The following is a 14089-nucleotide window of genomic DNA, read 5'->3' on the forward strand; positions in this document are numbered from 1 at the left end:
TTGACCGTGGATGCTATTGACCACGGGGAGCCCTGGAAGCGGACTCACTTCTTTCCAATGATTTACATCTTCTCCTAATCCGCTGTTGGTCTCTTTTCACTGTGAGCCGACCCAGATTCTGGCTCTCTGACTCAGCATGCCCTCCTCATTGGCGTCGGTCTATTTTGGAGAGAGTTTATTTTGTGAGCGGTGGTTGAAGCAGTTTGAGTAGGAGTTGCATTCAACTACGGAACTGACATCTCTCCAACACGAACACATTGGCCATCTCTGTCTTGGAAAAATCCCGGCGACTCATAATATGAGTTCTCGTGAACTCATGTACCACCTCACGTATTTTACACATGCTCACACATAGATTCATACATGGCAATTAACTGTGTTGCACGTTGGCTATGACGTCTGTATTGAAGTCACATGAAATCTTGCATAAAATGGCACAGCCGTTATCATCAGCACGTCTTGGAGTTCACGTAGGGTCTGTACTTTGCATAAAATTATGTGTTTCTATCCATTCAAAAGTATCCATTTTATCCATTTATCACAAGTGCTGTGTATTCCCAGTAACTGCCCCAAGGGTAAAGCACATCATTCAAAACTCAAAGAAATCACGCTGCATGTGGCCAGAGAGGGGAAGAATGAAACGAATCTACATATCAAAGACACTTCTGAGGTAACAGGGAGGACACAGCATGGGTGACTCTGTTTTATGCTACGAAAGATTAGACTGTACTGACTGAAGTGGATTTTTCAGGCTGAAGTCAACTTATGCAAAGTGACGAATGGCTTCGCAATATACCACTGACAAAAAAAAAAAAAAAAAAAAAAATTGGAAATGACGAAACTTTTATTGAATGTACAATGATGGAGTTGACCCTGTGGAGTTTTCTTCAATTTCCTTTAATTTGAATGAATCACTCACCCTGACTAAAACTCATCTTTCCATTTTAGTTTTTCTCTGGGCATCGTATTCTCAGGAAAACCTTGAACACAAAATTCAGAAAAGGGTTGAATGAATAGAGTTTGTATATGAGACACATGTTCACTCACCCAGTGAAAGCTGGGATAGGATCCAGCACCCCCGTGACCCTATTTAGGATAAGTGGCTTAGAGAATGAATGAATGAATGAATGAATGAATGAATGAATTAATTAATCTACTCTCTGCGCTCTGACACTGTAAGTTGGACTGAACCCACTTCATTTGACTGAGCCTGTGGGCTTTAACATATATTGCCATTAGAAAGAGGCCTAGTGGAGAACTCCAAATCTAGAGTAGCACATAACAGATCTTTTTTTTTTGGGGGGGGGGGGGGGGGGGGGGGTGTTAGAAAAGAGAGAGTGATTTAGAAAGCTTCACCTCTCCAGCCAGAATCTCACATAGAGCTAATATCACCTATTACGGTTTCCCAACACTTCCCAGTGGGCTTTCTCATCAAATGAATTCCACAAACAAACAAACAAACAAACAAACAAACAAACAAACAAACAAACAAAGCTTTTCTCCTACTCAACACTGTGTGAACTTCATGCCTGAAGCCTCAAACATAAAAATATAAGTGTGTCAAAAAAAGAGAGGGAAGTCTTCTGAAAAAAAGTATACCTTGTGTCTTAAATGAGAATGCAGTGATCTGAATATAGGTTAGTGATCTATCTAAGGGATGTGTGTGTGTGTGTGTGTGTGTGTGTGTGTGTGTGTGTGTGTGTGTGTGTGTGCGGTGTTGGTGGTGGTAGGGGATTCTGCTGGGAGACATCAGTGGTCTTGATGGAAATAACCTATGGGGCCATTCTCTCACTGCACCAGCCAGCGGAGAGACATCCCGCACAGTGCTAGAATGACTCTGTCTGACTGAGTTTGGCTGTCAGGATTTCAGAGGCAGCAGAGCATGCCGTGCTGTGTGGAGGATCTATAGTTCTCCAGCAGAGTTTCCTCAGGGTTTAATGTTGTCTGTATGGCTGTGATAATTCTGGTCATTATCACTGTTATAGGAAAAATAAGAAAAAAAATGTACATCTCAGATCATTTTGTCATGGAGCTGGTTGTCAGCATTATACAACTGTGGTAGCAGGTATAGTATAGCTGCTCTGCTGTGGTTTTTATTATTTGCTGTGTCATAAAATTACTCTTAATGGATGCAGTTATAAATTAGAAGCTTGAAACCTGGACAATTACAGCATTACACGGTTCATTATTACATAATGACTCTGTGTTATGTGGTGTGGAGAGGCCAGGGTCTCTTCAGAAAAAAAGAAAAAAACAGAGTGCAAAGCAAAATTATCTTGCAGAAGTCAGTATGTATTTCTTCCATTGATGTGTTCTTTTCTAAAAGACAGCAATGTTTTTAAACACACTTGGTATGGGAAATCATACCTAGCTGGAATACTTCTTTGTTTTCTTCAGAAAAAAAAAAAAAAGGAAAGAAAAGAAATCCATCGAGAAGATAAAAGTGTGACACAAATTGTGACAGAGGCATTTTGAATAACTTAATCCAATCCAACAATCTTTTCAGCCTGTGGAGAAAGAATGACATTCATCTTAAAAGCACTTTTAAACCTGCCTCAACCCCCCACCTCCCGACCTTGCCACCCCCCACCACCATTGTAATTCCTTCATATAATCTAAAGTCGCCAGATGGGAAAAGACGAAGAAGAAGAGTAAAAAGAAAAAAAAAAAGGGGGGGGGGGCTTTTCCAATGTCAAAGACAGGATGGCAGCAGATACATTTGCACACTGTTTTGGTCAGCAAATCAGAGCACTATTCTCTAGTCACTGATCTCTGTTCTTTAAATGTCTCCCGCAACGGTCAAGGTTCATATGTGAATGTTGGTTCAAATACTGTCATTCAAATACTTCAGATACTGTTTTGGGTGTGGTCTTGAAAGCACCTTCCCAAACACTTTCTGAGACAGCATATTTAATTTCAATTACTTGAGAACCATACCTATTCCAACACTTGAGCGAGAGAGAGTGAGAGAGAGAGAGAGAGAGAGAGAGAGAGAGGGGATCAAAACAAGTTAACCCTTGGCTAAACTGAAGCATGTTTATCAAGTTTATTTGTATAAAGTCTGTCGAGGTAATATAAAGGTCAATCCAATACCACAGGAAGTGCTTAAGGTACAGGGGTTTGACCAGATCACGTCAAAGAGACATATTTCGTGGCATAATCGTCAGCCTAAAATCACTTTATCTGATAGAAGATAAACGCACAATGCCCGTAAGATTAGTTACTAGTTCTGCCTAATTGGTAACATGGATGCATAGACACACACGCACGCGCACACACACATACATACACACACACACAAACACACACACACACTCAGTATTGGTTTCCCGAGAGCTTTTCAGGTCTTTTTACCCTGGCGACAATTGATGACATATTCAATGGATGAAAGTATTTGAGCACAGCGTGTGAGAACCATTCAAAGACTCACAGACCCTCGAAGAATTTTAGTTGGATACAATGAGTAGCATTTTTTTTCATTGCCACTGTACCATGTTATGCTTGATAACTTAGATGCCAGAGAAGACAAACACTACATATGTTTTACAGTCAAATCTGAAACTTCACAGAATGACATTTCATTTGCTCAGAAATTTTAAACAGAAGGCATTGAGCATGTCATCAGAGAATACTGTGTTTCTCCAACAAGCTAATTTTTCATACTTTAAAGAAAAAAAAAAAAAAAAAAAAAAATATATATATATATATATATATATATATATATATATAGTGTTTAGCAAATTGACTCCAGCAACTGTGGTGTGCTAAGCAATACAGCATTAAAGGACTAGTAAGGATTAATAAGATCAGTTTTAACTAGCAGTTAGGTGCCAATTAGCATCCCTGCTAGCCCTAGCATTTACACTTTAGATGCAGAGCACGACAGGTAAAACAAAACACAATTAAACTTCTGATGTATGCTGGAGGTATAGGAACACAGCTTTCACTGTCTGTGATCAGAGAGACAACCCCCCACCCCCACCATTTCTTCCTCATCTTTCGGGGAGTCTGACAGCATTGGGTGTGGGCTGGGATTAGCACTGGCATGTAGCGCTTACAGGCTAATAGTGAGTGAGTTTACACTTAGTTTAGTCATCAGAGCTTTGCCAACCTGGGGTTATGGCATTTCTATCTTACGTGCTCCTATTGTTGATACTAGTAAACCGCAAGGCAGTTTTTAAGCTAAGAATCGACAGCCCACTCAGTCAGTGACTATGCAAGACTGCAGCAAAGTGCTTCTCTACAGGTTTGTTTCTCTCTCTTTTCTTTTCTTTTCTTTTCTTTTCTTTTCTTTTCTTTTCTTTTCTTTCCTTTTTGCTCTCTAGTGTGTGAGTGTCTGTATGTCTGCTTGTGTGTGTGTGTGTGTGAGAGAGAGAGAGAGAGAGATAGAGAGAGAGAGGAAATATATAGAATAATTCTGACATATCAAACTCTAAATCCAGAAAATCCCCGAACAACAACCACTTCTGTGCCTTAATGGTGATACCACACACACTCCTCATTACTTACCATGACAAGACTATTCTGCTACTCCTTACTGTTCATGATTGCTCATGGCTATTCATCTTGGAATAATCTGTTGCCATGCCTCTTCACACAGCCACTAAACAGTAGCGTCCTGAGTGACTGCTGAATTAAAAACAAAATGATTTCATTTTAAATAACTCACCGAAAAGTCATCTGGAAGACCTGACCCAAGTTGACCTGTTGGGTTTTGTTGTTGTAGCCATGCAGCATCTCGCTGAAGAGCGTGTTGTTGAATCGGGTGTCCTGTCTTGGGCACTTGGGGCCCTCGCAGTTATCCGCCAGCAGGACGCAGGAGCGCCCGTCAGCAGCCAGCTTGTACTCCTGCACACAGCTGGAGAAGATGAAAAAAAAAAAGACCCAAAAAAACAAAACAAAACAAACAAACAAACAAACAAAAAAAAAACCAGATACACAAATGAGTGGTTGGATTGGCAGAGATGTGCAAACACTTATTTGGAAAAATAGTGCCTCAAAACAATCTGTAGCCTACAGGTGCCACAGACGGCATTACATATGCAGGGTAATATACCGTTTTAAATATCAAGTAACTTTACTGAGGTGAGCACTTCGGATGTCATTTGTGTATTAAAATCCATTTGTGGGGGCCAGCGTGAGCACTCAGCAAACCTCTTAATGATAAACCACCACTGGAGGTAATAACACGGCGCCATTTAAACCCACACAAATGGCCAAGGTACGGCGAACACTGTCATTAAATTATTATCAAGCGGCAGCTCCCCTCCCTGGCACAATGTTAAAGAGTGGATTTACATCTCTTAGCAGACTTCATCCAATTTACTCACTCTGAGCCGCAAATGAGATTACGAGACTCACACCGAGGGGGGACTCTATCCAAGGCAACATTTATAATACAACAGGTATTGTCTTCAAAACTGTCTAAAGCAATGGAAAGCATAAACTGTGTAGTCGTCTTTTGGTATGATTCAAAATGTGATCTACAGACATGATTTTAAGGACAAACCTTTTTTTTTTTTTTTTTAACAAAATCAAATCCATTTCATCACCGTAAAGTATAAAATGGTATTCAGAGGTATGAATCTATTTCATACACTGCAATGTAACTATATTTAATATGGAACTAATTTTCAAAATAGCATTAGCTATTGCCGTGATACCAGGATTTAGAAAACAGGCTGAGAGGCTGAGAGAGAGACATGGAGAGAAATCAATTCTGCTCGTGTGTTCACAGACCTGGGCCACAAAACTGTGAGTGGGGGGGTCAGAAAGAGGGTTGGGGGGAGTGTGAATAGACCAGAATATTTGAAGTTTACTCACCCACAGAACATGAGGACGTTGCTGGAGGTGGGGTCGTCCAGCAGGGGCACCAGCTGCTGGAGGCACAGTTGCTCACAGCCTCCGTTGAAGCCGTCCGTACAGTCGGTGCCCTTTGAGTAGTCATAGCAACCCGATCCATCCTTCATTGGTCTCAGTCCTTCAGGGCACTGTGTTTGTGTGAGAGAGAGAGGAATTTTGGAGGGGAGAAACAAGAAAAGACAGAGGACCATGGTTAATATCTGCATGCCAATCAGAGCCCTCTCCGTTACCAGGTAACCAGTCATGTGGACAAAAGACTATGAAGCCTGTGGAGGGAGAGAAACAGAGAGACTGAGCCATTTTGCTGCCTTGTGCCATTTTCTCTAACACAAAGGTGTCTCTGAAAGAGAAAAAGGGGAGAGAGCTGAGCTAATGGAATGAGGTTTCCAAAGCAACACAGAGATTTCTTACTATGAAGCCACTGAACACATTATATCTCATAACCTTACAGACCCCCTTTTAGGATCTTAGATTTCAGCCTATCACAGATTTCCTCAAGCCCATTGACTTTAAGGTCAAATTATTGTAAGGTCACAGTAGCTGCCCAAACAAAGACGAGATGCAGGCTCACTAATGATGAAGGTCACACGGCCTCACAATTTCCTCTCTTAGACCGCAGCATCTTTCAACAATCTCTTACAACCATTCTACCACAATATGTATGTCATTGCACTAATCAAAGTCCCATTAATGAAAACACTGAATTACATGTATATTATGAAATGAAATAAGCTAGCCCCAAACAGTTGTTGATAACTGGGTTGTAAAGTTCTAGGTTTATCATGTGCTGTGAAAGGAATATTGGGTTGTGAACACCTCGGTTGTAACGTGCCATTATGTTAGCGTGTTTGTATTTGGAGGCAGCTGTGCGATTTAAGCCGTTGCTTAATCAGTTGTGGACATCGTACCACTGAATCATGAAAATGTTATAGTTCAATGCTAGTCCCCTAAATACTTTTGAGAACTCAATCATCATGTTGGGTTTGTGAACTACTCCTAAAAGACTACCAAAGGTGGGTCACACCTCATTTATCCTTTGTCAGTGCTTCCGTTTTTGCACTCGTCTTGACGTCTTTAATCTCTGCTCGGGGGCTCCCGCTTGTATTATTTGAAGGAGCGGCCCATGAAAGAGTTCACCGTGGGTGTTAACAATGTCTGCTGATGCTCTGATATAGACTAAAGAAAGGGTGAGAGGAGTCAAGTGCAAACGCTTTCATAACAAGCCTACAGAATTCGCCAGGCCGCTTAAAAGCACCCCCAAATCGTCAAATCGTTTCCCATTCACAATTTGCTTTATCTCAAAGGCACGAAACCAGATTATGTATAGTGTATAAAAGAAAGATTTCTGTATCAATGGGAGTTTTATGACTAGATCTGCTTTCTCTATTAAAATTCTGTCAGCTGCGTTCTGCATGGAGAACTATTTTAATACAAACGTCAGCTGAAGGGTAAAAAGAGATAAATAAAAAAAAAAAAAAAAAGAAAGAAAGAAAAAAAAAGGTTAGATAAGGGCAACATGGCTTTGGGCACAAGGCACACATATTATGTAATATGAACAAGTATTGTCCCATTACATAAAAGTATAAAGTAACAAATTGGAAAATTTAAATGTTAATCTTAACATGTCCAGTTTTCTGACGTTGTAGAGTCCTTGTTCTGAGATTGCATTAAAATATATAGTCTAAGATTATACTAGATTAAAACATTGCCAAACTGCTTGGAGTACACATTGAGATATGATTTTTTTTTTTTATGCCAAGAAAACAGGATTATATTACTTAATCAACAGAGCCTCTCATTTTAGACCTCATCTTCAACTCTTATAAAAATCTAGGACAACACACGACAACAAAAGCAAATCAGGTTTGTGTTTAAAGTCTTAAAGCAACTGAACAAGGATTTCCAGCCTCTGGATTTTGATTGGTTCTTGTCCCTGTGTACCTAAAATACCAATAATGTTATGACATTTTGATGTGATTTGTGTGGAGAGAAGAAAAAGAAGAAAAATGAAGCCTGACTGGAGTATAATATAAAATCGCAGCAGAGGACCTGTCATTTTGGATATGATGGAGAATAGCAGAGAAGTGCGGCCCTTTGAGAAGGTCAGGTCCAGTGAGGCAAATGTTGTGGTTGTCATACGTCAGCCAGAGGTTCATTCTAGAGTCCTGTAACAATGTTGAGTGTGTTTCATGTCCAGGGTAGAGCTCAGCGTATTACTTCAAAACAGAACCATGCCTGGGACATTCCCTTACAGTTTAGCATTTGACTGGCAAGACAAAACCTCTTCACAGCTGACTCTAGCTACCTCCTTTTTTTCCACCTTGATTTTCCTTTTTTCAGATTTGTGATGAAGGAAGAAGTTGCAGATCACCAATGGGGGGCTGGGGGGGTGGGGGGGGTCAGGTTAAATTATTCTTCTAACATAATGTTCTGCTGTGATAAGATCATTATCAAGATCAAGCTGAAATAACTTGCTCCCGTTGAAGGGGCAAATCGGGACACAGCCAATATCCAAGACACATGGAAGATACTGCCTGTCCACCTATTCATACCACATACTGTGGAGAATGTAGAACATATCTGATGACAGCATTTAGCAAGTCTTTAAGAATCTTTTACGATGCAAACAGTGCAGTACAGTGACGATTAAGTTATGAAAGCTGGTAACCATATAATCAAACTATTCTGTAATGTAGATAAGCTACTACTTATTTCTTCACAGCAACCTGAACAAAACCTCTGCGATTTTATTGAAATAATGTAGAGCAAACAGCAAAAAGACAGAGAGACAGGCACACCCCAGGCTGGGGCAAGACTTTTTTGGTGTGGTGGTAAGAGCAGTAAATGAGCGTTTGTTTATAGGGGGGTGTGCTTCTTTCTAGCTGTTTTCAGTGTGATGCGTCAAGTCATGCACCCCCCCCCCCCCCCCCCCCCCCCCCCCCCCCCCCTCCACCACTGACGCCATGTGCTGTGAATCACTGCTACCCTATTGATTTTACCTGCTCCGCTCCCCTGTACCCTGCGGCAGTGCCTAGAGTCAAGGACACAGCCCCAGCGCGCTGGAGACAGGTCAGAGAATGGATGAGGGGAGAGGATGCAAACCCTTCTAACTGCATTGCCTTCTCCACAGCATTGACTGTAAGACCTTTAGCATTGATGCTACTTGTGTGCAGCAAGTCTGCTGAGGTTTGTGTTAAAGAGAGGGCTAAGACAACAAATAAAACATGTCAATGCAATTACAGACTTCTACCCTAAAGGGTAAGTGCGAACGCCCAACTCGTATCCATTAAAGAGGAGCAGGAGTGATGTATGAGAGAAGAGGAGAGGAGAGGAGGCGCCAGGGAGAGAGAGAGAGGAGTAGAATGGAGCTGCAGAGTGAAAAAGGCCTCTAGGGCTCAATTGGAGCCATTTTGGCAGAGAGTGATTAGCTATTCCTAATTACCGCGGTTTTTAACGAGACATGGTGCAATTTACAGGCAGACTCTCTCTCTCTCTCTCTCTCTCTCTCTCTCTCTCTCTCTCTCTCTCTCCCTTTAATGACTGCTGTTCCCTGCGAGTAGCATATTAAAATGTTGTTTTGAATGACATCAACTGTCTAATAAAGCTATTCATGAGATGAAGTAATGTTTAGGATGGACTTATTGGCCCTCAGTGTCATCCATCAAGATGAGGTGTATTTGAAGAGAGCTGACGGGACCCTGTAAAGAGATGTGGATGAGCAGTTTTCTCAAATGTGCGGTTGACCTTGAAACAGCCGGAAACTTGACAGAGTGCCGAAGCTGCTCGTGAAACCAAAAGTTTCTTTCGACTCGCTGAAACTCCTCCGTCGGCTGGAGAAGAAGTCTCCCCCTGTCATTTAATGACATCATGAACATTGACTCGCAGACTTTCAGATTACCAGCGAGAGTTCTGCGGTCATCCGCTTTGATACGGACTATTGATAAATGTCTTGTTATGAAGTATTACAAGACTTCTCCTCTGGGACCCTCATGATATAGTAAAGACAGCAAAATCAATATGTCAGGAATGGGACGATCATTTAACACATTTTTTAGTGCTGATATTCTAGCAGAGAGGGGGACATGCGGCCCCTTTTAGTTTCTAGGTTACAAAACCCATCTGTGAAGAATGTTACTGCAGGGTGTATAGGAGACTAATTCATTTTCTTCTTATCCATCTTGCACTTCAAATATGATTCAAGAATTGGAGGGAATTTGGCCATGTCCTCTTATTTCTAGTTTTTTTTTTTACCTTTCTTTCCAACCCTGGGATACGGTACATCACAGTTCATTTTTTTTGTGTGTCCTTGTATTATAATAGTTATTGTTTTTTTTTTGTTTGTTTGTTTTTTATTTTTTTACTTTCTTTACAAAGGTATCCTCTAACTGTTTCCTCTTTATCACAGTCTGTACAAATGACTGGCTTGTTTCTTTTGCTGCCAGACTCAAAAAAAAAAAAATCCCCATAATACAATTTGAAAGTAATTAAAGCACACACAAAAAGATTAAAAGAGATAAATATTCCAGAGAGAGAGAGAGAGAGAGAGAGACAGAGAGAGAGAGAGCAAACAATGGTTCAAAAGAAACTGGCTTTGTTGCTCTCTCTCTCTCTCTCTCTCTCTCTCTCTCTCTCTCTCTCCCTCTCTCTCTGTTGCATCTTCTGTTCTCCCAGAAGATTGGAGATAATATCTCAAATTGTAGTTTAATAGCATGGCTCCCGCATTTATAAACCTATTAGTGTTAACTCAGAAATTTTAAAGTGCAACCTTTTGTAGACAGGCTCATATGACAAGACTGCACCAGGTGGGAATTTTAGACTGTGCGTGTATTTTTTTTTTTTTTTTCTCTGCGTATGTTAATAGTAATGCATGGTCAGCCTGTATCCAAGCAGAATAAAATTGCTTGAATATTTTTATCCCTAAACATAATGCTACCAAAATGTACATATAACAGAACAACAGGGCAAGACCTGTTTTCCGTAATCATCATGGATTACAAGATGGCTGTGCAACTGTACGACCTGAGATTAAAACATGACAGTGTTTTGTGTGTGTGTGTGTGTGTGTGTGTGACATTTTTAGAGGTCCAAAAATGATTTATTATGAAGACATGCTTGTTAAGTTTGTAAATGACCTCTGTAGTACAGTACAGAGAAAGTTTATTACAGTTGTAAATTTAATACAGTTTAATACAGTTTACTACAGTTGTAGCTTTACTAAAGTTTAATACAATTTCCTACAGCTGTAACTTCACTAAAGTTTAATACAGATTCCTACAGTTGTAACTTTTACTACAGTTGTCAGTACAAGTCATAACTTCTGTCCCGTCTCATTTGAGAGGCTGGATTACAGATTTTTGATATAAATGAGTAAATCTATCCCAGTTTGAATCATTGATTTGATCTTTTTTGTAAACTATTTAATGTATTCTTGCTTGTAATCATCATTACCCACATCCATAATCACAGTTATGATACTGGGTCTTGATTTTAATGGTAATTTATTTTTGTTGCTATATTCATGGTGTAACTGAACTCCATAATCTCAATTCTTAGCGTCTGTGTTGATGAAGATGGATAGAGAGAGCTGAGAGAAGAATAGAAGATTTGAGTTTAGATGCAGAAGATGGGGGTGTAAGGACCTTGAGTCTTCTCTTTTATTTTGCTAACATCTATAGTCTTTTTGTGTTTCTTTTTTTAATTACACTAGACAAGTATCAGCCTGTCAAATGTGAAGGTGAGTTTTTCTTTACATGTGTGGACAAAAGGAAGAGTGGCAGAGAGAAATAAAAAAAGAGCTACAGACATTTGTTGAGTTCTAAGATTGTGAACAATGACTTGTACGTAAACACATGGTCTCTACGCTGCTCTTCACAAACCTCAGAGATCACGAATCATACAAGACCTTGAGTCCTCAGAAAAGCTCTATCAGCATGGATGGAAATTACTCACAAGGCCAGGATGTGACATGAGGGAAAAAAAAAAACAAAACAAAACAAAAAAAACAAAAAAAACACACACACACAAAAAAAAAAAATATATATATATATATATATATATATATATATATATATATGTGTGTGTGTGTGTGTGTGTGTGTGTGTGTGTGTGTATATGTATATGTATATGTATGTATGTGTGTGTGTGTGCGTGTGTGTGTGTGTATATATATATATATATATATATATATATATATATATATATATATATATATATATATATATATATGAAACATGAAGTACTATAAGTGCTATTATAACATGATCACGTTACATTAAAAAAACTGCACATCTAGAGGTGTTAGGTGAGCTCCTTCTGTTTCATTTCTCTTTTTCACCCTCTCTCTTTTTTTTCTTTCTTTCTTTTTTTTTCTGCTCCCATCAAGATTCGGGTGCTCTCTGAGAAAAGCAAGTTGCCTTGTGAAGTTGAATGTTTTTACACTGGGGGAAAAAAAAAAAAAGTTTCCTTTCTGTAGTGCTCATGAAGTTTAACTTGGCCTTTCCTTAAATCTCCTTTTGTGGAGATTTCTAGCGAGGTCAGTACGCATTCAATGAGTACACATGAATCCATTCTCTGGAGGAGGGAAGGAGCAAAAAAAAGACTGCTTTGTGGGATCTACACCACAGGTGTACCACAGAGAACGAAATAATAGAAAAGACTTGAAGATTCGTGATAAGAACCTCCATGCATATGGACAAATTAGACAGGATGATATTTTCATTTACATACAGAGTTGAATGTGATAAGCCCAGAGTGTTGAAAGTATGTTACTTGAAAATTCAAATTTTACTGTGAAACATGGTATTGTCTGTTTGAAAAGAGGGGAATAACAGACTGAGTTTTGAATTCCTCATCTCACCAGACTAGCCAAGGGTTTTATTTCTATACTCAATCTTTGGTCATAAAACTTAGATTATCATGTTTTTAGAGGATTTAATCATTAACTTGAACAATTCTGATTCCAACTTTACAGTTGTCATTACGGTGGCCATAGTGATATATTAGAGCCAAATGCAAATTAGAGAACGTGTATTGGATTATGCCAGATTTATATTAGCCCTTATTACATCTGGTATCATCGTTTTTAATATGGTACAGTATGCTAGCTTTTAATTTTTATAATTTTTACATTTTGTTTCTCCAAATTTCTCATGAAAATTCTGGAAAGCATTATTGCTTATGATCTCTCCTGAGTTTCTCTTTCACATGACATTCAGGTTCAGTTCAGTAACTTCACTAATGTGTGTGAAAACATTTTATTTTGTCACATGACAAGCTCCTAGCATAGCCCGGAGAATGTTAACGTCATGAAATTACTTCCACAGTGGCACCTGTCTGTTTGTGACCATGACCAAGAAGAGAGAGTGAAAGCGACCTTTGGTGACACCTCACCATGGTCACTCTTTTCGACACACTTTCCTATGGTAATGCTGAAAAACACCCCATCCACATTTTTGATGTAATGTATATGCTTTTATATGTTTTTTTATGTTTTATCTGATTTACATACTGCATCATAAAGCACATCACAGCCATTGATATCTGGAAAGAGATCTATTCCTTCATTCATCTAACACTGCGAGTGTCGTATGTCAAGCATAGCATGATGTGTATACTTCTTGAAATGATCCCCATTACAAATATATATGTGTGTGTGTGTGTGTGTGTGTGTGTGTGTGTGTGTGTGTTGAATTTTTTGAAATAGAGAACGATAGAATAGAGGAAAAAGCCAAACTGATAATTATTTTCGGAATGCCTTTCAATGTAGCACATACCATTTCTGAGATCTGAGTTTTTCGTGCCTGTGTCTTCCTTAATAATGGGGTTACATTAGAGTTAGTGCTCCTGACCATCAGATTACTGGTGATTACCAGGCCACTGAATCTAGTAACCCTGGATTCACTCTATACTGTGAATATCTTTATTATTTCCAAAGTTTCTTCCTCCTATTTGCCTCATTTTAAGGAGTTTTTCCTTTCCACTTGCACTTGCTCAGTGGGGCTTTAGGTATTGATCTCTGTAAAGCTGCTTTCAGACAATTTTTAATTGTAAAAAGCACCATACAAATAAGTTTGAAGTGAACTGAATTATGTATGGCATATAATAGTCTTATAAAAGAACAGCATGATGTGACCATAAAATCAGTCCATAGTTTGAACAAACACAACCTGGTATTGGACATCTGAGAACCTTGAAACTTGTGCCTATAATTTACCATTTTTCTGTGTTT

At 39.3% G+C, this 14089-nt stretch overlaps 1 protein-coding gene across 1 annotated transcript in view; it reads right to left on the reverse strand.

Annotated features, from left to right (window-relative positions):
• astn2 (astrotactin 2) overlaps window positions 1-14089 on the reverse strand; it is a 324099-nt gene that overhangs the window by 94741 nt on the left and 215269 nt on the right. Inside the window, exons 13-14 of the mRNA XM_030785297.1 lie at window positions 5824-5990; window positions 4670-4858 (exon numbers count right to left, since the gene is read on the reverse strand). Of these exons, the coding sequence (XP_030641157.1) occupies window positions 4670-4858; window positions 5824-5990 (356 nt within the window). The remainder of the gene's footprint in view (window positions 1-4669; window positions 4859-5823; window positions 5991-14089) is intronic.

This window comes from Chanos chanos, chromosome 9 (assembly GCF_902362185.1).
Source record: "Chanos chanos chromosome 9, fChaCha1.1, whole genome shotgun sequence".
In the NCBI taxonomy this organism is placed as follows: domain Eukaryota; kingdom Metazoa; phylum Chordata; class Actinopteri; order Gonorynchiformes; family Chanidae; genus Chanos; species Chanos chanos.